General features: G+C 35.1%; 1 protein-coding gene across 1 annotated transcript in view; it reads right to left on the reverse strand.

Annotated features, from left to right (window-relative positions):
• The window catches only part of KCND2 (potassium voltage-gated channel subfamily D member 2), a 457887-nt gene extending 430364 nt beyond the window's left edge, over nucleotides 1–27523 (reverse strand). The window contains exon 1 of the mRNA XM_081286837.1: nucleotides 24776–27523. Coding sequence (XP_081142963.1) covers nucleotides 24776–25890 — 1115 coding nt within the window. The 5' untranslated portion in view covers nucleotides 25891–27523. The remainder of the gene's footprint in view (nucleotides 1–24775) is intronic.
• Nucleotides 27524–27766: the final 243 nt, after the last annotated feature.

Below are 27766 nucleotides of genomic sequence, written 5' to 3' on the forward strand. Positions count from 1 at the left end.
AGGTAAATTGATGGAGTTGGAGAATATCATGCTAAGCTAAATAAGCCAATCGCAAAAAACCCAGAGGCCGAATGTTCTCTCTCTGATAAGTGGATGCTGATGCATAATGGCGGAGGCAGATGTGTGGAGAAACTTTGATTGGGCCAAGGGGAAGGAGAAAAAAGGAGGAACTGTGGGAGGTAGGAAAGATGGTAGAATGAGACCAACATCATTGCCCTAGGTAAATGAATGACTGCACATGTGGGTACCACTGTACATCATGTATAACCAGAGAAAAGAAAATTTGTGCTCCATTTGTGTACAATGAATCGAAAAGATTTCTGCTGTCATGTATAACTGATTAGAACTAATAAAAAATCAATTTTAGAGGGGATGGGGAGAACAGCAATCTGTATACAGGGTAAAAATGGGAGTTCATAACCCACTTGAATCAATCTGTGAAATATGGTATATTAAGAACTATGTAATGTTTTGAACAACCAACAATAAAATAATAAAAAAAAATCAATTTTAAAAAATGTTTAAAAACAACAACAAAAAAAAGCCTGGAGTTGTAGCTCCCTGGCAAAGAGCTCCTGGGTTTAATCCCCAGTACCATGAGATCCATACAAGTCAATGCACTTAGGCTCCACATAGAGTTTGTGTCATGCTAGGTCATGATTCCAATGCAGTCTCTTTTGGTTAGATCAACTTCAGAGGATTTGAAATCAAGCAATAAAAGGGTCCATAAATAACTTTGCACAGTAAAAAAAAATCTGAATTATTTAGAGAGGTTAACACCAGCAAAGAAAAGCCTATGGAGAAACAATAGCTCTTTTTAAGTACACTCTGGAAAGGATATGAAAATGAAAACATAATCACTTTAACCTCCTAAAACCTAATTCAGATAAATGGGTGAGAGAAGAAATTGTATATACATTTCATCTCAGTTTTTCAAAACCTGATAAAAATTTGAGCTATTCTGAAAAAAAATGGGCCACCTTAATATTCTAATTGCAAAGAATATTTTAAAAGTTCATAAAAAGCAACCTAAATATAAAGAATGTAGTAGAAAGATAAACTTTAAATGGGTGAATGGTTGAAAAGATGACCCACAAAGAAAATTCTAATTCAAGATTCTGTGAATATAAAGAACTACCCAATGGATATCAATTAAATGCCTGTTATCTGTGAAATGTGTCACTGAATGTATTTAAGTACCATGGGATCTGATGAATTATCACCAACAGGAAATCAAAATGGATGTGAAAATAATGAAAATTAAATAGGACAAAGGGAGGAGAAGCCCTAAGAAAACTGAGAAGTAATATCTAAATCCACTGCTTTCTTATTGTAGAAGTGTATCTTACAAAATACAACTAGAACATTTACAATGGTGAGATTTCATTTAAAACATTTCTATGTAATTGTCTTTAAAATGACACATATGTATTAAAACATATATTGTACAATATTTTCAATGATAATCATATTATTTCTACAATTTATGTTGTGCATCATTTAAAACTACAACAGATATTGGGATCTAGGAGTCTTTGAGAAAAATATGGATAAGTTATGTTTGAGAGAGGAAAAGACAAGCATAAATATATGTGCAAAAGTTAGTTTAAATACGTGGAGCCTAGTCAGTTTTTCGCTAAGACAGGCCTAAAAGAAGACAAGGAGGTTCTGATAGAAGAAATCGCATGTGCAAGTGTTCTTGTAATTTCCTATCTTGACTATAATAGATGGTTGACATGTGTTCTTTTCAGCTCAAGCAAAGGATCGGTCATTTCAGATCATTAAAGAATTCCTCACTGATTTTATTTATGAAAATGCAAATATAGTTTTACATACTATCTAGATTCTGTAGAATCAGCCAGTAAGAGGAGCCAGGATTTAAAATCACAGTTCTTGGGTGTAAAATCCCAGATCTGTGAACAATTTAATCTCTCATACTTAACATCTTTCTTTACAGTTCCAAATATATTGTCTGGCACTTGGGAACAGTCAATACATTGGGTTAACTGAAATATGAGTTATGCGTTTACTTGTTAAGATCTATATGTGATTGTGCATTTCTGTTTTGTGTTTCTGGACATCATATTTATTTCTGTTAAACAAATGTTCAGGTATGTTCAATAATGTACCCCAGCTTCACAGGCACAAATTATAATATTAAGAAAATGAAGAGAAATGGTTACAGATAAGAATACCACAGAGAGATAAAGTAATACCATGTCATACATCATAGGTAATATTTGGGGAGTTCAAGTGTTAAGACCATAGAATAAATTTCAAATGTCCTCAAAAACAATCTGCTCCATCTTTCTGCAAGACCTATGTTTCTACACCTTTACAAATGAATCAAATATTTATGCATTCAGAAAGACATATTTCATTTGTCCTTTCATTTACATTTCTTCCATGAATATTTATTGATCATTTATGATAAGCAAAACATGCTAGAAAAGTAAAAATACAAATATGAGAACAAATATAATTTATAAATTAAGGGATTATTATTTGTGCTACAATGATTTTCAAATCCATTCATAGCAGAGTACATTAGAATTCAAAAGTGACAAGTGATTCCAGATTTTATTCAGTCAATATTCAACATATATTTGAGTGCCAAATAAATCAACAAACTGTGCCAAAATATGCTATGTATTTTTCTGCCATTGAGACTTTGCTTACGCCAGGTGAAGAAATTCTCCTCTATTCCTTGGCTTGCTGCACTAACTGGTCATGGTACGCCACTGCTGGTGATCCTGGATATAGCTAAAAATTCTTCTCATTAGTCACATAAGGAGGCATGCAAATTCTAATACAGTTGGCAAATAAGAAAAATATATAACAAGAAATATATGTACAAATATAAATACATATAAGAGTGTGTGTGTGTGTGTGTGTGTGTATTTCCACAAATTTGTAGCTTTAAATATATGGAAAATTATGTATAGGTAGACAATATTCTATGCCTAATGGGTTACATTTGTGTTCTTTTCAGCTCAAGCAAAGGATCGGTCATTTCAGATCATTAAAGAATTCCTTACATTTGTAAATGTTCTCCACATGGCCATTTCTTATGCTGATCATTTATATGAGTCAAAATCTTAATAGTTACCAAAGACATAAATCTGGAAATAACTGTCTGAAGCTCAAAAGAATGGTCCAGGACAGATATGGATAGCTATGATCCAACACATGGATGAAAGAAATAGCACAGAAATCTATGACTTCTTTGAATGGTTAAAGATAATCAATAAGGATTTAGAAAATAGTTTATTTCATGAATAATTTTTTAATATATGTTGAGCTAAAGACTGCATGTGGAAATTTTATTTTTACGTAGATATTTGTATATCAGAGGATGTGAGAATGAAAATTAGGTAGAAAGTATCATGAGTAATATAAGTTCCTAAAATTGAACAGACTTTAGAACAAAAAGTCATTTTTATTCAGCATCTGTGATCCACAATGTTTTGGCCTTGTTATAAAATCTGTAGAAGTGATTTCAACTAAAGTCTAAGGTTCTCTGAAGAGAGAACTTCCATTAGCAGGCATCTAGCACAAGGCTCCAAGTACAGCATTATAGAATCCTGGGATTTTTTTTCTTATTTGATTCTTAGGGATATTATAAATAAGCAGAAATATAATGTGAGCTTAGCAACAACATATTTAAAATAAATTGTGTGTATAGCTGTTCAATAAAACAAATTCCTCTAAATCAACTGAAATAAAGATGAACAATATTTTAGACCAAATAAAAACAAATCCTGGACTAGAAGTTGGGAGTCCTTTTGTTTTTAAAATTCTAGATTTAAATAGCAGGTCAGAACTTTCAAGCATGGCCTGTGGTATTTGGCTGATGTTTATGTTTGGCCTAAGGTACAGGGAGAGGACAGCTGCTGTTCTTGGCAAAGTCACTGATCCTTTCTGCAGGAAGATAAGAGGACTTGTTTATTTTGTGGCTCAAATCTTTAGTAGGAGCATGAGGTTCTTCTACTGGGACATCTGACCACGGACATTAAACTGAGCACATGATTTTTGTTTTTTGTGGTTTTTATTTTGGTCGAGCCTTTCCTAATATTCTTCCAGGAAAATTTCATACCTAAAAACTTACTTTCCTTTCTGAATATGTTCTATTGATGTTTTATTGTTTTTATTTTAGTCAACAGAGTTTGCTTAATTTTTACCCCCTTTGGTTAGCCCTGGCTGTTTGAACTTAAAATATGGTTTTGGTGTGGTCTTATTTTACTTTCACCTTTTCCATTTTATTAAGTGATTATGTAGCTTATTTTACTTATCTATTGTACCAATGGGTATCATAATGTGGTGAACTAAAGGGAAAAAGCCAATATATGGAATAAAAATAGAACACTGCTCTGTCCACCATGTGGTGTATTAGAGAACTCGGACACAAGAAATTCACATTGTTTTCCTAACCTTAGTATAAGACTCAGATTATGTCCTTATACACCTCTCTTTTCTGCGCTCTCCTCCTCCCCTCTCCTCTCCTCCTTCCATCTACATTCTATTCAGGAAGATGGGCATTAAGAGGTCTCTTAGAATGTCTTCTCTATTTAGCTGAACTAGTATAAATATGCATCATATAACTCACCTCAAACCAAAACTTCAAAATGCCACATTAGGTCTTCTGATCTTAACACTAAGTAACATTCAGGTTTTGCATGAAATTATGTTTATCAGAACCTTTATAACTAGATCATAACATTTGATTATCGGTTTCCTCTTTTTACCAAACTTACATTCAAAAATTCAGTAGCCATATCTATACAGGATTTTCCAAGATGGAAAATGAATTTCAAGTCTTGGCCCCACTAATCTTCAGGACAGTTTCTTAAGACCACTTTTTTTTTTTTTTTTTTTTTAACATCTAGATCTTGTAGGAAAAGCTGTATTGCAACTTCTCTATCTCTACCGGGAAAGAGCATGAAGTCATTTTGGTCCAGCTAACAGCCATGAAAAGACAATTAAAAAGCTCAACTTCACATTCAGTGTATTTTTACATAAAAGTGCCTTTATGCTCAATTATAATCTAAGAATCCACCAGTAATTTCTTTCCTATCTTTGTTCTGCACCGTTGAAATCCCTTACATGTGATTAAAAATTATCTTCTTTGGAAACCAAATTCTTTCAAATCAACTTTCTGTTTATATAGAAGAAAAAAAATAGTCTAAAGAAAAAAAATTACCCAAAGAAAATTCAAGCCTTATGAGACTTAGACTGTTTTAATGGCCTGTGCTCTTATTTTTTATAATCTCTTTCCTTCTTTAGAAGCTCCAATCTGACTCCATGTTCTTTATTTTCATTATGCTCAATTGATCCATTATCTTGTGCTTCTACTAAAGGAAAACTCAACCCACCTATCCCTGACAGTGTTAGAAAATTAATACTTTAAAAAGCTCACTATCCTAAATTCCAAAATGGAAGCAGATATATTTTCTTTGGTGCAGCTGCACTTCAGAATGCTAGGACTAACGGCTTTTATTCCTTAGCACATGATGCTATATTGCTTTTGTAATAAAGAATCAATTTATTATCTATATACAAGACTTCTGACTTTCTATCTATATTTCTATATGAATATTATTTCTATGTCATATTATTTCTATGTCCAGAAAACAAAATTTAAAAATTAACACTATATTACTTTCTCTAGGTCATAGTCTTAAATGATTTGTTTTTACCTTCTTTCAAACTTCCAGTTCAAGGAAATAATATCCTAAGATATTATTAGAGAGAAAGGTACAACATGCATCTTTCAGATAAGTGGTTCTCTAAACTGTTGTGTGAGAAATGATAATGCTGATGCCATTGTTCCCACTTAGGCTGTTGCAGTTGTTTTAAGTAAACCTCAGGATCTGTAGTTTTAATACATATCCCAGTTGATCCTAATTCTGGTCATCCTCAGTATATACTATGAAAGATCACTCTAGATTTGCTAAACTCTATATGTGAATTTGATAATGACATTTTGATCAAGTTATTTGCATTTTCTATGAAAACACTTTTATATCCTTCAATATTGTCATTTGACTTTATAGTAGTTTTATATACAATATGATCAATTTCAAAAATAGTTCTGACTCTATCTCACACCCTATAGTAAATCAACTCAAGATGTCTCAAAGACTTAAATATAAGATCCAAAACTTTGAAATTACTAGAAGAATACATGGGAAACACTTCAACATCACACAATGATTTTTTCAATAAGACCCCAAAAGCAAACACAAGAAACGAAGAGTACACAAATGAGACTGCCTCGAACTCAGAAGCTTTTGTATAGCAAAGGAAACAATAAACAGAGTGAAGAGAAGACCTACAGAATAGAGGAAACTTTTGCAAACTAGTCATCTGACAAAGGATTAATACCTGGAATATTCAAGAAACAAAAATAAATTCAAGAACAAAGAAACCAAGCAAGATGCGGAGACACATGCTTGTGATTCCGGTGACTCTGGATGTCCAGGCAAAAGGATCATGAGTTCAAAGCTAGCCTCAGCAACTTAGTAATGCCTTAAGCAACTCAGCAAGACCCTGTCTCTAAATAAAATATAAAAATAAGGGCTGGGGATGTTGCTCAGTGGCAGAGCACTCCTGTGTTCAATCCCTGGCACCCAAAAGAAAGAAAGCAAAAAAGAAACCAAATCATCCAATTAAAATGGGCAATGAAGGGAATATATACTTCTCATAAGAAGAAATTCAAATGTTCAACAGTTACAAAAAACTGTTCAACATCATTAGCTGTTGGGGAAAAGCAACGTAAAACCACAATGAAAAATCATCTCACTTTAAGATGGCTGTTAGCAAAAAGAAATCACAAATGCTGATACAGGTATGAAGAAAGGGAACTTTCTTACACCGTTGGTGGGAGTGTAAACTAGCATAGCTATAATGGAGGTTACTCAAAAAACAAAACAAAAAAAAACAAAAACAGATCTGCTTATCATACAGCTATTCCACTTCTGGGTATATATTAAAAGAAACAGAATACCAAAGATATTCCTCCATACCATATTTACTGCTGCAAACAAAACCACAATATTCACAATAGCTATATGCACAATAGCTAAAATGTGGAATCAAGTTAGATGCTCATTAATGAATGGATAAAGAAAATGTGACGTATGTGTATAATGGAATATTATTCTGGCATAAAAAGTAATGATATAATTTGTCGCAAAAAGGATGGGCTTTGAATGTACTATATTGGGTAAATTAAGTGAAACACAAAAAACAATTATTAAGTTCTCTCTCATCTTTGGATGCTATAAAACATTGTTCTGATGCAGAATACTGATTACTGGGCTAGAAAGGGGGAGGAGGAGGGGTGATAGAAGGAAGTTTAATTGATTTCAAACTGCAGTTTGAAATAGATAGAAGTAATAAATTCAGAAAAATAGGGGACTCTCATTCACAATAACCTATTATATATTATATGAATAACTAAGAACTTGAAGGCATCAAACACAAAGTAATGATAAGGAGATGAAAACATTAATCACTCTATTTCATCAGTCCATATTATATACATATACTCAAATATCACATGGACTACATAAATATGTACAATTTTTGTTGTTATTGTTTTGGGTACCAGAGATTGAACTAGGGGAGCTTAATCACTGAGTCACATCCACAGTCCTGTTTTTTAGGGCCTCACTGGATTGGGGAGGTTGGCTTTGACCTTGCAATCCTCCTGCCTCAGCCTCCCAAATCACTGGGATTACAGGCATGCAACACCACACACAGCAATATGAGAATACTATTTGTTAGTAAATAAAAATGTTTTTAATGTTTAAGAAGATGGAAATGCCAAATTCCCTGCTTTATTACACATGTAAACATAAATTGAATTATCACCCTGTACCCCATAAAAAACATAATTAAAATTACAATATTTCTCTAAGCTTACTGTGAAACTGCTTCTAGACTGTTCATTATACTAGTAAATAAACTGCTTATAAAGATCTACATGACAATTACTTTTAGACCTTATTTTTCTAAAAAAAATCTTCATGAAGTGAGATACTTTCTTATTTCGGATAAATAGCTATGAAACATACTACATTTTTCTTATTTTGTCTGGCTAGCAAGAAATTCAGAGATATTTTTATACTCACTAACACTTTAACATAACTTCCATTCTCCATCATCTCTCCTCCATCTTTAATACTTATTATATTTTAGATATGAAGTGTCCCCCGTAAACACATGTTGTCAGACAATACAATAACATCCAAAGGTGAAATCATTGGGTTATGAAAGTCTTAACATAATCAGTGTTTTAATCCCTGATGGATTAACTGGATGATAATTGTAGGCAGGTAGGGTGTGGCTGGAGAAAGTGGGCCCCTGAAGGTGTGCCTTTAGTGAATATATTTTTATCTCTGGTGAGCAGAAATTTCTCTCTGCTTCCTGATACCTTGTACTGAGCTGTTTTCCTCTCCACACCCTTCCACCCTGATATTCTACCTCCCTTCAGGCCAAGAGCAATCGAGTTGGCTATCTATGAACTGGACTTTTCCTCCTAAAATTGCTCTGGTTGAGTCTTTGGGCCACAGCAGTTAAAAAGCTGACTAAAACAACTTGGCACTTAGTCATTTATTTTGGTTTATTTGACAATAAATTGTTTCAAATATTTTTTAAAAAATGGTAGAGTGGAAAAAAAGCAATGAAGAAATGATTGAGAATATAATTTCAAAACAAGCTTGTCAGAGATATAGGATTTCTATAATTTGGTAACAAAAAATAATTGAATTTTCAAGCAAAAACATATTTTCAACGTGACTCAAAATTCCAGTTTCTAAAAGGGAAATGCCTGATTTAACTCTTCAACAATTAGTTCCTGCTGAATCATCTATTGGTGGGATCCACTAGAGGCTTTTTCTTATGCAAAGTAAACATGTACTAGCTGTAAAATTTAATATCTAATTAAATAAATATTATTTAATATCACATACTTTATAAAATAGTAATACAATAAAAATCTCTCCTAGATGTTACAGGAGGAGTTATAAGCAGAGTTAGGGGAAATGTTTGCTTAGCTGGGTTTGGGTCTTGATTTGCCCTTATCCTTTCTTTCTATGTCCCCATTCCTCCCTTTTGGAATGGGCATGTTTAGTCTATAGCACTGTATATTAGATATGTCTAACTTGCTTTTGATTTTTTCAGGGGTTCATAGTTAAGAGCTTGACTTGAGTCTCAGGTGAGACTTTAGACTAGGACTTACAGGCAATAGTGAAATTGTTAAGACTGTGGCGCTCTTGAAGATGAACTAAATGCATTTTGCATCAAGATATGGACATGAGCTTTTGTAGGCCAGGAGAGGAATGTTATTGTTTGAATATGAGGTATCCCACAAATGTTCCTGTCAGAGCAGAAATATTCAGAGGTTAAATGATTAGATATGAGAGCTATAAAGCATACTCTAGATTTTTATCTTATTGTATAATCATTTTATTTTTAATTTTTATTTGTTCTTTTTAGATATGCATGACAGTACAGTGTCTTTGGCATAGTATACATAAATGGATTATAACATTCTAATTAGGATTCTATTCTTGTGGGTATACATGATGCAAAGTTACCCTGGTCATGTATTCAAATACAAGGTTAGGAAAGCTATGTCTAGTTAATTCTACTGTCCTTCCTCTTCTCCTCCCTCTCCCTTCCCTTCATTCCCCTTTGTTTAATCCAAAGTATGTCTATTCTTCCCCTCATCACCATTCCTTGATGTGGATTAGCATCCATATATCAGAGAGAAGATTTGGCCTTTGGTTTTTGGGGACTCAGCATGATGTTCTCCAGTTGCATACATTTACTGACAAATGCCATAATTTCATTTTTACTTATGATTGACTAGTATTCCATGTGTATATATACCATGTTTTCTTTATCCATTCATCTATTTAATGGCACCTATGTTGGTTCCGTAGCTTGGCTATTGTGAAATTGAGCTGTTATAAACATTGATGTGGCTATGTCACCATATTATGTTGATTTTAAGTCTTTTGGGTACAAACCAAGGAGCGGGATAACTGGGTCAAATGGTGGTTCCATTCCAAGTTTTCTGAGGAATCTCCATATGGCTTTCCATAGTGATTGCACCAATTTGCAGTCCCACCAGTGTTGTATTAGTGTACCTTCCCCCCCACATCCTCACCAACATTTATTGTTAACTTATATTCTTCATAATTGCCATTCTGACTGGAGTGACATTCTAGTTTGAATGGACTGACTGGGTGGTAACTGCAGGCAGGTAGGGAATGGCTGGAAGAGGTGAGTCACTGAGAGCATGCCCTGGAAGGGTGCATCTTCCCTATAGCCCCTTCTTCCTCTATTTCTTGCTTTCTCTCCTTCCTGATTCCCACCATGAGCTGAGCAGCTTGCCTACTCTAGGCCCTTCCACCATGGTATGCTGCTTCAACTTTGATCCAGAGTAATGGAGCCAACTATTTATGGACTGAGAACTCTGAAAATATGAGTCCCAGATATACTTTTCTTCCTCTAAGTTGTTCTTGTCAGTTATTTGACCACAACTTTTGCAAAAACTGACGAAAATGTAATATCTCATGGAGCAACTGCGTGAACTGGTTATCCTAAGAATTTACATGTAATATTTACATTTAATTTTCACAAGAGTCTTAGCCACTTTTTACTGCTAGGAAATTTCAGGTAATCAAGAATGTCAGTAATTTGACCAAGTTCATTGAGTGGCACATTAGAGAACTGATAATGTATAACAGTCTCTTATACCTTATCTTAGACATTTAATATATTTTTGAGTAAATCATTAAAGAAATATTATAAAGAAGCAATACAATTGTAAATAATAAGTTTAAGGTTTCTATACAGAAAAATTGAAAGAAATAGGCCCCAAATGATACCAAATAGTCCCTCTTGTAAAATGTTATTTTTCTTAAAGTATGTAAATAAGTATTTATTGCTCAGATCTTCCTAAAAACTATTAACATCAATAAATTATGTTGTCTCCACAGAAAAATAAGAGATATGTGTATAGCAACATCTGCACATGTACATGATACTTATGTATCTATACATTTTGAACTGATGCATATGTGTGTTTGTATTTCTTAAATGCATATTTGAGTATACATCATACATTCACACGTATTTTAGTAATAGTTAAAGCAATATGTACAGATCTAGAAATTGGGCACTGAAATGTGAGAAATAATAAGGAGACAGAAGTAAAAGGAATATGAGTGGTCTGTCAAGTAATTTCTTAATTTATTCAGAGTTTGCCTTAAAATAGAATGTTTTAGAACATATTGCCAATGTTTGCTATTCCACTGGAAAAAAAATGGCTCCCTTTACTTTTTTTAATAATCTTCTCTTTCTCCTAGATTATTATGAATGTATTTGGACTCTTTACATGAAAATAATGAAGTTCTCTGCAAAATCAATAGACACTTCACTTCTCACTACTCTAAGACTATGCCAGCCCTCAATAAATGCCCTATTTCCATAAAGAATAGTATACAGCCATTTTCAAAATTACATTACTTTTGTTTTTGTTAGAATATTTACTGTGCTATATTCTGACATTTTGTTTTAAATTCATCCAATTTTAAAGCCAACAGCAGAAATGTTATATTAAAAAAGAAAGACTATATATATATATATATATATATATATATATATATATATATATTCCAAAGTTAATTATGTTTTCCAAAATAACTGAATTTTATTGCAAATATACAAATTACTAGACTATTTATGAAGGATTGGAAATAATATTCAGTTTAGCTCCCATAATTAAGAATTTCCTGGAATGGAAGCAATTTCCTTTTGACATTTGTTCTTATATCCTATTTCTCTGTGATGCATTCACTCCTGAATGCCTGTGAGATGTTTTAAAATTAGAGTAGTTTTTCTAACTCCAGCAATGTTCTGATAAAGTAAACAATACAAATGAAATGAATGTAAATGTCTTCTTGATTGTACATGTTTGTAAAAAGTCACATATAACCTTTTATAGAACACTATAAAATATCAGAAAACTAATTGAATATCAACTTCAATCCTTTAATCCTCATTCTTAATTTCACAAGAATAAATAAACCAAAGCCTTATGAGAGAGTTTCAAGTTTGATAACTTTCATATTATTGGACTTGGAAAGGATCTAACTACAAATCACAGAGTTGAATAAAATTCAAGTTATGGTTGCTGCATTTATATTTCTCATCTCCAAAAGATCATGGTAAAACCAATACCAATGGAAATAATAGCCTTCATTTCTTCATATTAAGTACTTGCTTCATAGAATTGTGGGGATGATAGTAAGAGTATCAACTGCTGAAACAGCTTCAGAAAAAAAAAAATTGGTATTATCCTCCAAATGAAAATTCATAAATACAACCCACCAATTTCACCCTAAGGTAAAACATACACAGTTGTCAACAATTTGTATATCAGCACTCTTCCAAAAAACCTGAAACCAACTTGAGTGTCATCATCAGAACAATAGTTGAAATAAACTATGGTATATTCACATAATAGAATAAGATGTTATAGAGTAATCAAAATACATTGCAGTGCTTAGAAATTCTATGTAATAAACCTGAAATAATATTATATGACAAAACTCAAGACTACATGAAACATTATGTCCTTTCATAAATTCCGTGAAATCTCCCAACTAAAAATAAATTTTTAATAATAACAAACACAGGGTATAGGATAATGGCGAACTTTAGTAGAAATGGGGAGAGACAGTGGAACATGATGGGAAGAAAAGGTGCACATGGTTAGATGCAGGTTAATATCAATGATATACCTTTATTTGAGGCAGTAGGTTCACATGCACAAGTTACATTATTAAAATATTACTAACTGCATAGGTAAGATGGTAAAGAGGGTCATGCATATATGAATGACAAAAGTGTGATGTGAAAAGGAATAACAGTTAAAATTGTGTGCACGTGGAATAAAGCCAACAATAATGTTTAGTTCTTTTGGCTCTTAGTATCAAGGGCTTAGCTTTTTACAAAATTAAGCCGTGTGCATGTTTGAATGTACCACAGTGAATTCCACCTTTACGTATATCTAGAAAGTACCAATTAAAAGTAGGTAGGTAGGTAGATAGACAGACAGACAGACAGGAGACCAGTAGAGCAGAGTAAGAAGAATGGGGCTGGGGGAAAGAGAGGGACAGAAGAGGTACCAGGGACGGAAATGGAGCAAATTAAATATTCCATGTATGTATAATTATATCAAAATGAACCCAAGTATTACATATAACTCTAGTGCACTAACAAATGCTCTAAAATATGTATAATAAAATTAATAAAATAAAATGTTACAGCAATAAAAGACCCTCCATTATAATTTATCAGTTTCGCTCCATCTTAAATATTTTTCCTAAAATGTTGCAAGTATTTACTTACTACCTATTTTTCTAGCAAACTTAAATATTTAAGGAAATTAAAGGAGGCATTATTTTCCTCTTTGTAACTGCAGGGGTTAAAATGGCATTTTTCATACTTTTCAAAGTAGAAACATACTATTTAAATAAGCTTGAAAATATTCCTTCAAAATGCACTCTAAGTCATAATGTTTAATTTCAGAATACCTTCAAATCTTTTATTTGACTTTAACATGCACATGAGTTTTTAATAGCAAATTATGAACCTTCAACTTTTGACTTTCTGTTCTTTAGACCCAAACAAATCAAATGATTTAACAATGTTTTCACAGCTTTCTGTCAAAAGCATCAATATTAGAATCAACAAAATCAAAACTAGTTCATTATCTAAAATTCAGTTCAATATGTGAATTCTATTCAGTTTCAAAAATATTTAACAATCACCAGATGACCAAGGAAAGAATAATAAAATGAAACTTAGGAATTTGTTTATTCATTAGATTTCAAATTATATTTAAACTATGGAGTCATTATCAAAATTTTAATCATATCATGGAGAAACTTCCAGACCTGCTTTTTTTATGGCTCAGTGTTCTTTGTAATATTTTCTTTAATGATAAGGACTGATTTCAAGTAGAATAAGAAACATTAGGAGTAAAATGGCTTCCAGTGTGTTGTACTCTTAGGAGCATTAGACTTCAAAAGAGCCCTCAGAAATCTAGCATAGGTTCCTTCACAAGATAAGTTGGGGACTTTATGAGAGTTTCAAAACTACATTTCACTTTTGTTTCAAGATTAAATAGAGAAGTTTTATAGAAACTAATGAGCCATTTATGTTAAAAGTCCATTATTTTAATACCTTTGGACTGAAATAGAAAACTCACACCTTTGGGAAAGCCCATTCAGGACATTCTTTTCTGACTCAATAAAGTATCTAATGTCCATTTTGGGGGTTGATCAAATTTAAGAATATAATATATAAGCTTATTACATTTCCAATTCAAACATACCACATTTGGTAAGAATTGGAAATTATTTAATTAATAAATTTCAATATGCATGGTGACATTTTTTCCTAAATTGTAATAAAATGGCATAGGATTAGATAACATTACTTTCTGTAGATGAAGAAAGGAAACCAGATCCTCATTTAAAATAGAGAAAGGAGGGTAATGATGCGAGTATAGTTATCATCCAACTTCATCACATGCAAAGCCCAGGAATACTACAATAGTTCCTGTGTGATGGCCCTCATGAATCCCAGCTTACTTCATGAATAATCCAGCCTCTGAACAGAAGTTCTGGGTAGAATATAGAATTATCTGGATGAAAGATGTTTTAATGAAAACAGCATGCCAAAGTTTGATGCCACATTTAATTCCCTTAGATTCAAGCATATATATTTGTATTCAATTCTTTTTCTTCTAAACCCATAAGTCTTCCAACTATCCCTTCATGACTATGTTTAATTCTCCAATATGGTGATTCTTATCAATGCATTGCCTCTATAAGTTTTCATTATACATATGCCATATTCATGGTCACAATCTGATTTGTACTGAAAAAAAATCTTATTGTATGACAATCTCCAGAGATTTCAAGATATGTAAACCACTTTCTCTTTCAAAGTCATAAAAATAATTAAACACCTGAAGAGGATATATACATACCTACTAAAAAATGAGAAAAAAAGAATGAAATTAGTTTAAATAGAATTCAAAATTAATGTGATATTCTCTGTTTTTTTTAAATTTCACCATAGAGTTTATTAATGGATACTGGGTAGCTCATAGACTTTCTAAGCATGGCCAAATAAGCACTAATACTAGAACTTACAGCTGTTAATCTGCAAAGCTATACTCAAAAATTTTAAATTCCCCTATAAGTTTCCATATAGTTCCATCTATTGACCACCAGTAGTCTCTTCAATTAAAATGTGGAATTCATTTTTTTTCTTTGAACTATTTTATTTTTAATCAGCTAATAATTTAATCATATATTATTATAAAATGCCCTATTTTTGGACAATTTCATGAATTACTCAATATAAATTTTAAGCTAAAGTAAATATGAAAAATCTAATGAAAAATGAAAATCTGTACATGATGAAGTTATTTGTAAAATGATCTTTTATGAAAAAGATCTAAGTTTGGCCTAGATTAGTAAATTACTGCCTATGTTGAGATGGTACTGCTCCATGGCTAAGGAGTGCTGTGACAATGCAGGTATCAACTCACATCTGCAACACATTAACACATACCTTTTTCTACATTTGAGCATTATATAGGCTAAGTCTCTAACAGATGCAGACTCAAACCTGGAAAACCTTTCAAACTAGTTATGAAGGCAAGAAGTAAAATTACATACAGAATGAAACTTAGTTACATCAAGGGTAATTGCAACTAGAGATGACAAGATTTGGGAGTTGGAAAAGGCTTCAAGGAGAAGGTCAATGCAAAGACTGGTTCTCAAAGAAGAAAACTAAAGGGCAAACATTCTACAGAATCTACAAAATCATAGAGTCTTGCAAATGTGCACAGAAATGAATAGACAGTATGTGACCACGGGGTTTCATATCATACCAGAAGATATCCCACACCACCAAATCTAGCTGCTAAAGTCAGTGGAAGGAAACAAAAGTCTTCACAATGATCCTGTATCATCTCATCTCAAAAATCTTTCAGATCTCATTGCTATTAAACTCTTCACTCCATTGCTTCAATTACAAAGTCATTAGACAGAATACCCCAAACCTCAGCCCCTTGATGTTTGTACATTCTGAGCATCTATAATCTGAAAATCCAAATGAAATATGCTCCCAAATTCCTAAATTTTTAAGTGCCATTATGATGCCACAAGGTAACAATCACAGGTGCATTAAAATATCATTTAAAATTGTTTAGTGCACTAAACATATTATATAAAATTACCTGAAGCTTTGTGTGTAAGATGTATATGAAACAAATATATTTTGTGTTCAGATACCTGTTAAAATATTTAAATTCATTATTTGAGCATTTTGCCTTATGGTGTACTATGTACAGATACCTCATATACATATACCAAAAAAAAATCTGAAAAAAAATTGAAATCTTTCTGGTCCCAAGAATTTTGGATAAGTGATATGAATAACCTGAACCTTTTTCTCTCTTTCTCTAAAACTCTTCATTCAGATATTCAGACTCACTTTATCATTTCAGTTAGCCATCAACTCAGATGTCAGCATGTTAGAAAGACCGTCTCTGTCCTTTCTCCCAAACTGCAGCCTTATTACCCAGATTTCTTTCTTTCATAGAACTCATCAGGACCTAGAATTATAGCACAAATTTATATATTCTGCCTTTCCCCACTATTTTAGATCTGCACCTTGCTTAAAGGTAGGAAGCTGGGTGTATGCTTATTTCTATGGCCAACAAGAAATAAGTTATCAAAAAGTCTGTTAAATTAAATTGAACTCTGAGCCACATTTTGATTTCCTGAGAGTGTATGCCACTGATATTATTTTGTGTCTACAAAAGCACTATGACTTGTATTTTAAAAAAAAAGAGGAAGATGGGTGAATTAGGTCCACATAACATTTAAAAATAATACAAGATCTTTTACTTTTAGAACAAAGCCTTTCCATCCAATTTGATATTATTTCAACTGTTATCCTCTCTTTTAGTGTTGTTTTTTTCTCATTAACTTCTGATAACTCCTTCCCTACTCCCTCCACATTTTCATGATTCAGATTTTCTTTACATAACACACTTTCAAAATTTCCAAGGCAAAGTGGATTGAACAATACCATTTTGTGTATCTACATCGATGTTTATATTTTGTACACCTTTTAAGCCCTTAGAATGTGGACTTCCTGACAACAATTTCATGTACCTTATATGTAATTTAGAGATAATGGTTCACTATCTCTATGCAGAAATTAGTCAACAACCATTAACTCTAACCTTTGCAGAAAAAAATTAGCTATAGATTAAAAAAGTAGATAAATCTCACAACACTTCCCAGTCAAAAGAGAAAGACAAAAAGAGTGGGTTATAGTACATCATAAGGCAAAATGCTCAAATAATAAATTTAAATATTTTAACATGACCCTCCTCTTCCCTAATCTCTCCCCCTCCCTAACTTTCCCTTCCTAATCTCAGAAGAAGTTGGATTACCTTTCTTCCCCAACCTAGGCAGAGTTATTCATTCTTGAGCACACACCCATTACAGGAAAGAGGTAATTCAGACTTCAAGGATGGTGCCAGAAGAACTAATAAATGACTGTCTCCCAAATTAACAAGTGAATTACAACTCCAGGCAAGGGAACCTGGAATGAAGCCTTTAAATCACCTCTTTAAAAATCCCTTTTTCCTTCTGGTAGGCAGAATCACAGACTCTAGGACAGGAGTCCCCTGTGTTTCTCTTCTGCTAGCAAATCAATAAAAGTTATTTTTCCCTTTTCTCTAAATAAATAAATATTTTTAACATGGAACAAAGCCAAGACTCTTATATTAGTAGATTATTGCTACTACTGAGACAGCACTGCTACGTTGCTATGGACCTCTCCATGGTGTGCAGGTATTCACTCATTTCAAGATCCAAATACATAAACACAGACCTTTTTCTACATTTGAGGACTGACCTAGGTAATAAGCCTTCAAAAATTACAGAATCAAATCTCCAAAAAATTTGAAATCTTTCTGGTCCCAAGAATTTTGGATAAGTGATATATATATATATATATATATATATATATATATATATATATATATATATAGTGTGTAAGAAATGAAACCACAAATTATATGCAAAATGAGACTTTAATACTAAAGTCAAACATAATTCCAACAAGAGGTGATGTAGGCTTAGGAGGTTGAAAAGTTTTCATGAACAAGATCAAGGCAGAGGCTAGTTCTTGGAGAAGAAAACAAAAGTGGAAAACATTCAAATGATAAAGCAAAGAACCCTATAATGTGCACACAAAAATATAAAGAGATGGTGTTTCACCATTGGGTATCTTTTCAATACCAGACAATATTTTATGCTGCTGAATCTAGTTGCTGGACCTAAGGGGAGAACAATACTTATTTCTCTCTGCATATGTATTTGTGGTCAGAAAATAATATAAAACACAAGAGAAAATGGGGAGAGGGAAATAGGAATGAATTTATTATAGTTCTGAAGGAAAAATAATGCTTCCTTTACTGTCAAAGATCTTTGCCTATTCTTGTTCTTCCGATTAAAAAGAAGTTAAATTGCACATTTTCAACAATTCACAGGCTAATTCATTTTATTCAATGTAGGCAAAATGACTGATTTACTTTTCTGTCAGTCCAGGTACCATTAAGTAGTTTCCCCCAAGTGGCATAAAAGTTCACTGGATGAGAACATATCATTATATTGTATCAACTGGGCATCATCATGATAAAAAGCAAAGGCAAAGCCAGCAATGATATTAAGGAATGTGGGAAAAGTGAGACACACAGTATAGAACAAGGAGAGAAATTCACTATATGAATGGAATAAACTCCCAACTTGTTCCTACTCTTATCAGAAGCAATCCCCAGATAATTATTACAGCACATTTCTAGATAATATTTGAAGATCTTAAGAAAAAAATGAGATTAAAAGTGAAATTCCAAAAGTACTGCTATTATTTAATGTTATTAACTATGGGAAAGTCACAAGATTCTTGCAAGTGTGAAATGATAAATTTTTAAATAAATGACAGCTAAGTTTTCTTCCACTAGGAATTGAATGATCAGTTAATAAGAGATCTTAATGTCAGTAATACATTTTCAAAGATGAATATAACTGGGAGAAAAGTTCTGAATTAACTGGTGTAACTATAAAAATAAATGTAAGACAAAGTCCATCAGTAAAAGGAACAAACAGCAGACCCACTGAAAATCAATAATGTTCCCTTATCTAGAGTACCATGTTGAGATACCATATATTATTTCTTTCTGACATATTGTCTAGAAAGGAAGTACGTGCTAAAAAGTTTTACATGGTAGGAAAATTCACATAGTTTAAAATGCCAACTCAAATATTGTTTCTATTTCAAATGATGGCTGCAATAATATGAAAACACTTAAGATAGTGTTTAATACTAAAAAGAAGAATACATACCACATTTCAACTTCTATCCATTTACATTCTCCACAGAACTTCATACAAATATGTTGTAGTATGCCAAAATTAAAATGACTCTTACCCATAATTGGGCTCTTCCCCAATCAGATAAATTTTAGTACTTCCCCAACTCTGTAAACATTATTAGATTAACACATTAGCAATATTTAAGTTCAGAGGCTAACACAAGGGGGGATAATTCCATCAGTTTTAGTAGATGCATGCACTGAAAGTCTCTACGTAAATGATTTTGCAAGATATACTCCTTATATTCCCCAATGTAATTAGAATTGTGACAGGTAGCAGGAGGATGCTATTTAAGAGCATTTTTATATTTCTTTTTATCATATAGCATACATATGATCATGAATGAAATGATAAATGCCTCTCAAATTATGCCACTCTAAAAAGCAAATTTTCCTTTTTTGAAAATGTCATGTTGTTAGAAAAATTGCAATGAGCTGGGCATGAAGGCTCCTTCTTGTAATCCCATTTAATCAGGAGGCTAAGGCAGGAGTTGAAGGCCAACCTTATCAACTTAGCAAGACCCTTTCTCCAAAAAATATGTTAAAAAATTAATGAAATTACATAAAATGGACTTGTGACATAGTTCAATCCCCAGTACACCAAAAGAGGAAAAAAATAAAAAAATTGCAATGAAATTTTATTTTGCCTTTAAAAAAAAAAAAACCGGGGATTGAACCCTGGACCTAGTGCATAAGCATGTGATCTATCATTGTGCTATACCCCCCAGCCCTTGCTTTTGTTTGTTTGTTTTTGTTTCTTAAAATACAAATTCACTAAACCTTTTAAAATTGAAATATGATATTGCTAGTTTTTGATGGCTTTAATCAATAGACAACTACAAAGTTTCCTTAGAGCAAAAATGTACTTCTACCATGCTTCAGGTAAATACACGATATAAACAAATATTTTGCTTTCCCAAATTTGTTCAAACTTCAGAATATGATTCATGTAGTTAAATACACAAAATTTACAGCGACTCAGGAGGCTGAGACAGGAGGATCACAAATTTGTGGCCAGCCTGGGCAACTCAGCAAGATCCTATTTCAAGATAAAACTTTAAGTAGGGACACAGATATATACACACTTAGTGGTAGTATTTGCCTAGCATGTGTGAGGCCCAGAGTTCAATCCCCAGAATTACAAAAAGTAAAAATAACATCAAAAAATTTCATTCTAAACATGAACTTTACAGAAATGCCATATAGCAGCTTTCTTCTCCATACTGGAAACTTTGATGAAAACAACTTGGTTTTAAAATGTAAAAAGTGGTATGGATCACAAGATGATATGTCTGAAGTCTTAAGATTTATATTATAAGCAATATCATCACTTAAAAAATGTGTCTAGGGCTTGGATTTGGCTCAGTGGTACAGTGATTGACTAGCATGAGTGAAGCCCTAGGTTTGATCCTCAAGAATGCAATGAAAATTTTTTTTAAATAGTTGATTATCTGTGGGGCTGAGGATGTGGCTCAAGCGGTAGAGCGCTCGCCTGGCATGCATGCGGCCCCGGGTTCCATCCTCAGCACTACATACAGACAAAAATGTTGTGTCCACCAAAAACTACAAAATAAATATTAAAAATCTCTCTCTCTCTCTCTCTCTCTCTCTCTCTCTCTCTCTCTCTCTCTCCCTCTCTCTCCCTCTCTCTCCCTCTCTCTCCCTCTCTCTCCCTCTCTCTTAAAAAAAAAGTTGATTATCTAAACAGTTAGTAATCCTGATCAGGAATATAAATATTGCCTAACATATGAATAGTTCCTCAAATTATTCAATATGCCATCTGGTTACACTTTTAAATCCCAAATCATGATCATGAAGTACAAGGACAAACTGAAGCTTGACCCTACTGAACAAATTTTTAAATAGTTTTTGATTATTATTGGTGAACATCTGGAAGTTTCCTGAATTGAGCAACATTTAAACACTACCATCTGAACAAAGACTATCAACGGATGTTCTCTCTTTTTCACCACGGCAAACTAAGGCAGTAATCAGAGTTTTCCCATGGAAAGGGAAATGGGTGGGATGGAGGCAAAACGGTAACCAGGGCCCTGAGCAGGTTAATAAATATCTTCAAAAAGAAAGGATGGAATGGAGGAACAGACTTACAGATATTGTGTAAAATGACCTGAGAAGTAGTCTTTAATTCTACCAGTCCTCCATGACAAAGCTCTTGGGTATTTGTTCTCATGTAGGTAATGTTTACATAAGCTGGAACTTTTGATAGCCATTGTTTAGGATCACCTTTTCACATCTATTATCATTAATTGATGAAAATCAGTATCATTAAAATTATAGTCACATTCAGGCAGGTGTGGTGGCACACCCCTATAATCCCAACTCAGGAGGCTGAGGCAAGAGGATCACGAGTTCAAAGTCAGCCTCAGCAAAAGTGAGGCATTAAGCAACTCAGTAAGACTCTGTCTCTAAATAAAATAAAAAATAGGACTGGGGATATGGTTCAGTGGTTGAGTGCCCCTGAATTCAATTCCTGGTACCCACTCCCACCTCCCAAAAAAAGCTCAGAGTATAATGGAAAATTCTGATCATCTCACAGACACAACTTCATGGTATCTAAAAGTACTGCGTACATTCCACAAAGTTTACACTTTATACTTTATCCTCTAAAACGGCAGCATAAAAGATTGTCAGGCAATGGCTTTTGCTGAATATATTCTATTCCTACATAATGCTGTTGAGTCACAAAATAACCACAGATAAGAAATCAAAAAGGCACTGCTTTTAAGAATCTATTTCTCCAGGAAATTAAAATGCACTATAAATATTTTTGATGAGAAATTAAATACATTTTCCTAAGAAATTTTGTTGTTATATAAAGCATATGCTTTGCTAAATGTCTACATATACTCTTCATTTTGGTTGCAGTAACATTTCCACATCTGAAAAGTTGGATGGTGTATTCCATTAGAATCATTAATTAGCTTAATTTCCTGAAAATTAAAATTTTCAACTTCAGTGAAACTTGTCTTGAAACTAATTCCCGTTTTGCTTCCAAGTTCTGATAAAGTGTACATATATGTATATGTGTGTGTGTGTGTGTATATATATATTTAATCCTTCTATTCTACTTACCTATGAAATGTGTGAACTACTCAAGCATTATTATTCAGTTTCTTACTGCAAAAATAAGTATTTATAAACATTTTGTTTATATAATAAACATTATCATTAGTGGTTAAAATTTCTTCATTTTTTTCTGAAAACAAACAAATTTCAAAATAAAAGTTGGAAGTAATTTCAGGGAACAAATATTAAAATAATACCAACTTTTCAGGTATAGAATAGAACTTTTAGTTAGATGAAATTAGCAGCTCAACAACTTTCATTGTAATAGTTCCTACATTCAAGACATATCTATATGTAGATATAGCTATATCTAGACAGTAGATAAGAGTGAAATGACATGAGACCTCATGAAAACCTGCCATATACACCAATTTTTTAAAGTATTATTTCCTTTTAATATTTCTTCCTTTATTGAAGCATTCTTTTATATTCACATATACTTCTAATTTACAATCATAACAGTGATTGACACTGCTCAATTGTCCCATAATAATATTTTCGAATGACATAAAGGCAATAAGACAAAAAAAAAAAAAACACCAAATTATCTTTTAATAAAGAAAAAGCACCTAAGGTATTCTGAATCTTCTTCACAGTCTGTCACAAAATTGTCAACCAAATAAAAGGGAAATATAAGCTATATGATATGAACTTCACTAACTGCTTTTTAAAAAATCTACCCATAAGTCTTCAAAAATAAATGAGACTATGTCAAAATCAAAAGCACTGTATTTTACTTTATAATAATTTGTTAATTAACTCACCCAAAATTCCTCATGTAAAAAATATTCCATTAGGTGGCCATCTGACAACATGATAAACTGTTGAACACAATATGTCTAATAAAATTGACTTTAACCACAATGTCATTTAAGGAAGCCAATGAAATTAGCCAGAAACAAAACTTAAACAGCAGCCCTGGGAATAACTTTTTTCTTACAGCCATTACCAAATCCTTACTGAACTGATTACCTATGCAAGAAAAGTAGCATAAAGCTGAAGAAAGGGCAATAACATCACTCCTTGGCTTATCTAAAATCTAATAAAAGTAAAAGGCTCTAACCATTTTATTTTATTAGATTCTCTAATATGTATAATGCTGCGACTTTCAGCAGTTTGATTAACATTCTTAATCACCTGACACTTCTTTTTTTCCTACCATCTAAACAATTCTTAATACTAGCCCTAAAAATCTATTTTAAAATACACGTGAATTCAAAATAGTCCCTTCAGTTATAAAACTTCATTTCCCCCCACAATTAAAGAATGCACAAAAGAATTCTAGAAGGAAATTAGGAACCAAAATTGTATAATGCAGCCTGTCCTTGGTGAACATCAATCTCACCAGACATTCACTGCTCTATCTTCCATGCGTATTTAGTGGGTGTGGATCCATTGCTCAGGATCTGTAGTTTCTAAAAAAAAGTGTGGATGACAATCATGTGCTTCTTTTTTTTTTTTTTTTTTTTGAAACTGTGAACCTAGACTTTTAAATATCATTCCACTACATTTTGTGGAGTTGATCAGCTTCAGTCCTGACAGACTAAAAAATAACCTATCAGCTGTAATGAAAATGCACCTATTATTACATGCATATTTTAAAATTCTTCTGATACATCTACAATCTACTTTTTGTCATGTTGTAAAATAAGAATTGTGATGCTGAGAGGGAGAAATGCATTCCTTATGTATCAACAGAAAAATAATACTTCAAATATACATGGAAACTTTTCATTGGAATGCATGGAAGCATTTTCTAAACATTGCAGTACATGTTGTGCATATTCACATATTTATTAGGGCATAAGTTTTGTTTTTGTTTTTCTTTGTTATATATTTTTATATAGTCATACATATATCTTTAACATTCTCCTATATTCAGGAATTCCAAAATTTGTGTATTTATCCCTTTCAGGGGTCAATACTCGATATCTGCCAGCAACCCACTAGTACCTCAATCTTTGCATCATACCATTTCACAGATTAGAAGACTTTCCAAATCATTTAGATAATGTTTTCCTAAATGTACTTAGGAAAAAGAAAACAATTAGTTTCTCTGAAGTATCATAGCACCTTAATAGACCCACAATCAACTCCCCCACATCCAACCTCCACCCCATTTCCTTTGATGGCACCTACCCTAGTGTTGTCATGGTGACGATGGTATACCAAAATGCTGCAGGGATGCTGGTGAACTTGCTGGCTGAAGACCCCTTCTCTGCATAGAACATAACTGTTGCGAAAATGATGATGGCCATAGTGAGCGAAAAGAGCAAGAAGCCCAATTCCGAGGCACAGCTCTTCAGTGTGTACCCCAGGATGCGGAGGCCTTGGGAGTGGCGGGAAAACTTAAAGATCCTGAAGACTCGAAAGACTCGAAGTGTGACAAAGGCTCCACTGACATCCTCATTGTCTGTCATGACCAGCCCAATGTAATAAGGCAGGATGGCCACCACATCGATGATACTCATGACACTGCGCACAAAACGGTAACGACTAGGTGCTGCAGCCAGGCGAAGCAAATACTCAACTGTAAAGATCATGACACAGGCAGTATCCAAGCAGAAGAAGGCCACTGCATACCGCTCCCCACAGGGCAGCTCCTTGATGTGGCCTGGGCTAGACCCACAGGGCACTGTTTCTACCACATTAGCGATGACTGAGACGGCAATGAAGAACCCTGTCACATAGTAGAACACCAGGGCCATTGTGCTGGTGTGGGGGTTCTCAAAGGCCCTCCAGACCCTCTGCCTAGCCGTCATGGTGGGCAGGGCACTCTCCCCAGTGTTGTCAGTGTCGGCATCATCCTGTAGACGCTCGGCATTCTCTCGCCTGCGGTCCTTGTACTCCTCATAACAACAGTCGCCAATAATTTCTGGGATGAGGCCAAAGAAGGCCAATTCTTCATCATAAGCAGAGATGCACTCATGGCGGGGATAGTGGAGCTTCCCCGTGCGGTAGAAATTCAGAATGTGGCGGAAGATGTCTGGGTCACGGTCAAAGAAATATTGCTGAGTCTCTGGATGGTAGAAAAAGTCCCTCTCAGAACTGCCCAGCAGAGTGTCTGGGTACCGTTCCAGGGTGTCCTGCCACGTCTGGAAGCGGGTGCCACTCACATTCAGCACAATGAGGGCATCCTGAGTCCTCTTTCTCTCCTGCCTTGGGGGAGCAGGCATGGGCCCAGAGGCCACAGGCATCCACCCAATGGCTGCTGCCCTTGCAAAGGGCAGCCATGCGGCCACACCAGCCGCCATGTTGCCAGGAAGTGGGACACCAAGAGTAAAGGAGCTTCTACAGTGGGTCAGCCAAAGAAGCACAGTGGTACCCTCCTCGTCTCAAGCCCAGTACTGGGGAACACGGTTCAGAGGTATCACCCTACTCCAAAACAGTGCTCCAGGTGAAGTCAGTCCTCAGGAAGGCAAGTTTTCCTCTCAGGTATGAGGAATAACAATTTTTTTTTTTTAAATGTAATCACCTCCAGTAGAAGCAAACCCAACCTGTGTCAGCAGTTGCACAGGCCCCCTCCTGGCACGAATGAGTACACAGGTGACTGGATGCAGCAGTTTCTTCAAACAGGTGTCTAATTTCTCCCCTGACAGAGTCTAGACGATATGGGGTCAGTATGTGGAGTAGCAGAGAGAAAACGAAGAGTCACCCAGTGGTGTTATTTTGAGAAATTGGGGAACCTTCTCACCTTCCCTTTCCGCTCTTTCAAACCTTCCCTTTCCAAGTAGCCCTTCCCGCCAAAGGAGTCTCAAACAAGCGACCTGTTGTTGTAGCTTCGGAGATACAGTCACAGCTGCTGCCCCACGTCTCTGGGAGTCCGGTTGCCGCCTCTACTACTCCCGTATTTGCAGAGATGGAGGTGATGTGCCCTGGGCACGGTGGGGAGCGTTAATACATAGATCCTTCTCCCCCACGTCTACAAACACCCTCTGTGTCTGCCAAAAGCGTTCGCCCAATAGCCCCTTCACTCTCTTTTCAAGTTCAGCTCAGGTGCAGTGTGACAGTTACTGAGCCCGTGAGCTGGCAGCCGCCACCACCGTGGCGGCAGCAGCATCTGCCTCCGCGTAGAACGCGCCTCGCCCGTGGTACCTACCTGGCAAAGTGCGCGCTGGGGCTGAGTTGCATGGAGACTTTCTCCTCGCTGTGCACCCGGAAAAGGAAAAGGAGAGAAAGCAGCTCCCCAGCAGCCGGATCCGATGCACCCAGGGAGCATAAATAAAGCTCAAGCGAGCTCTTCCCCTTCCCCCATCCCTCCGTACCTCCCTCCTCCTTTTCACCTTCCAAAAGCCAGGCGCAGGCGAGCCGAGCAACAGCAACAAGTTCAAAAGGTGCGGGGGAGGCGAGGGCACTCGCTCCTGCCAACTTACTGAGCGGCCGCTGTCACCAGGGCCGGGGCTGTGCGGTGTGGGGCTGCGGGGTGGCGGGGCTGCGGGGCTGACAGGCGGGCGACGGCGGCGGCGCTGCGGGGCCGGAGCCGGGGCCGGCTAGGGCTCTCGTCCGAGCGCGGAGGCTGGAGGCGCTCGGCAGAGCGGGGGCGCGGGAGGACTGCTCCTTGCTTCCCCGCCAGTGGGTGGTCCTGCATCTCCCCGAGCTCCCCGCGCCGCTCTGCTCGTGCGATCAATAAATAAGAAGAAAATAAATAAATAACCGCGCGCACACCCCGCCACGCAGGTTAGGAAAGGCGTCTCCTGCCTTTCCCTGGGCTTGACCTTTCTCCGCCCCCGCCCCCTCGGGCTCCTCTCGCTCCACCCCAGCCACCCACCAGCCCCGGCGCAAAATGTCACCGAGGGAGAGCATCCAGGTGGTTCTGCCGGGAGAGGAGAGCGAGCCTCGGATGAACAAAGGGAAGCTTCACGCGCTCGGCTGCGGTGGTTTGGTGGAGAAGAGGAGAAAGGGGACTGGTGCCTTCCTTCTGCCTCCCAAGTCCCCGTTCAAGGCGAGCGTGGGAAAAAGGGGCAAAAAAGACTCAAGAGAAGCTGGGAAGGAGGGTGAACGGAGCGGAACGCGCAGGAATTGGTTGTCTTCTAGGGGCGAATGGGTCGCAAAACCTGCAAAGCTCCGCGGCGGAATTTTTAAGTGCTATTCCCTCTTTTTTCCCTCTTTTACTTTTTTTTTTTTTTTTTC

This window comes from Spermophilus citellus (assembly GCF_964194105.1).
Source record: "Spermophilus citellus genome assembly, chromosome: 3".
Lineage (NCBI taxonomy): Eukaryota > Metazoa > Chordata > Mammalia > Rodentia > Sciuridae > Spermophilus > Spermophilus citellus.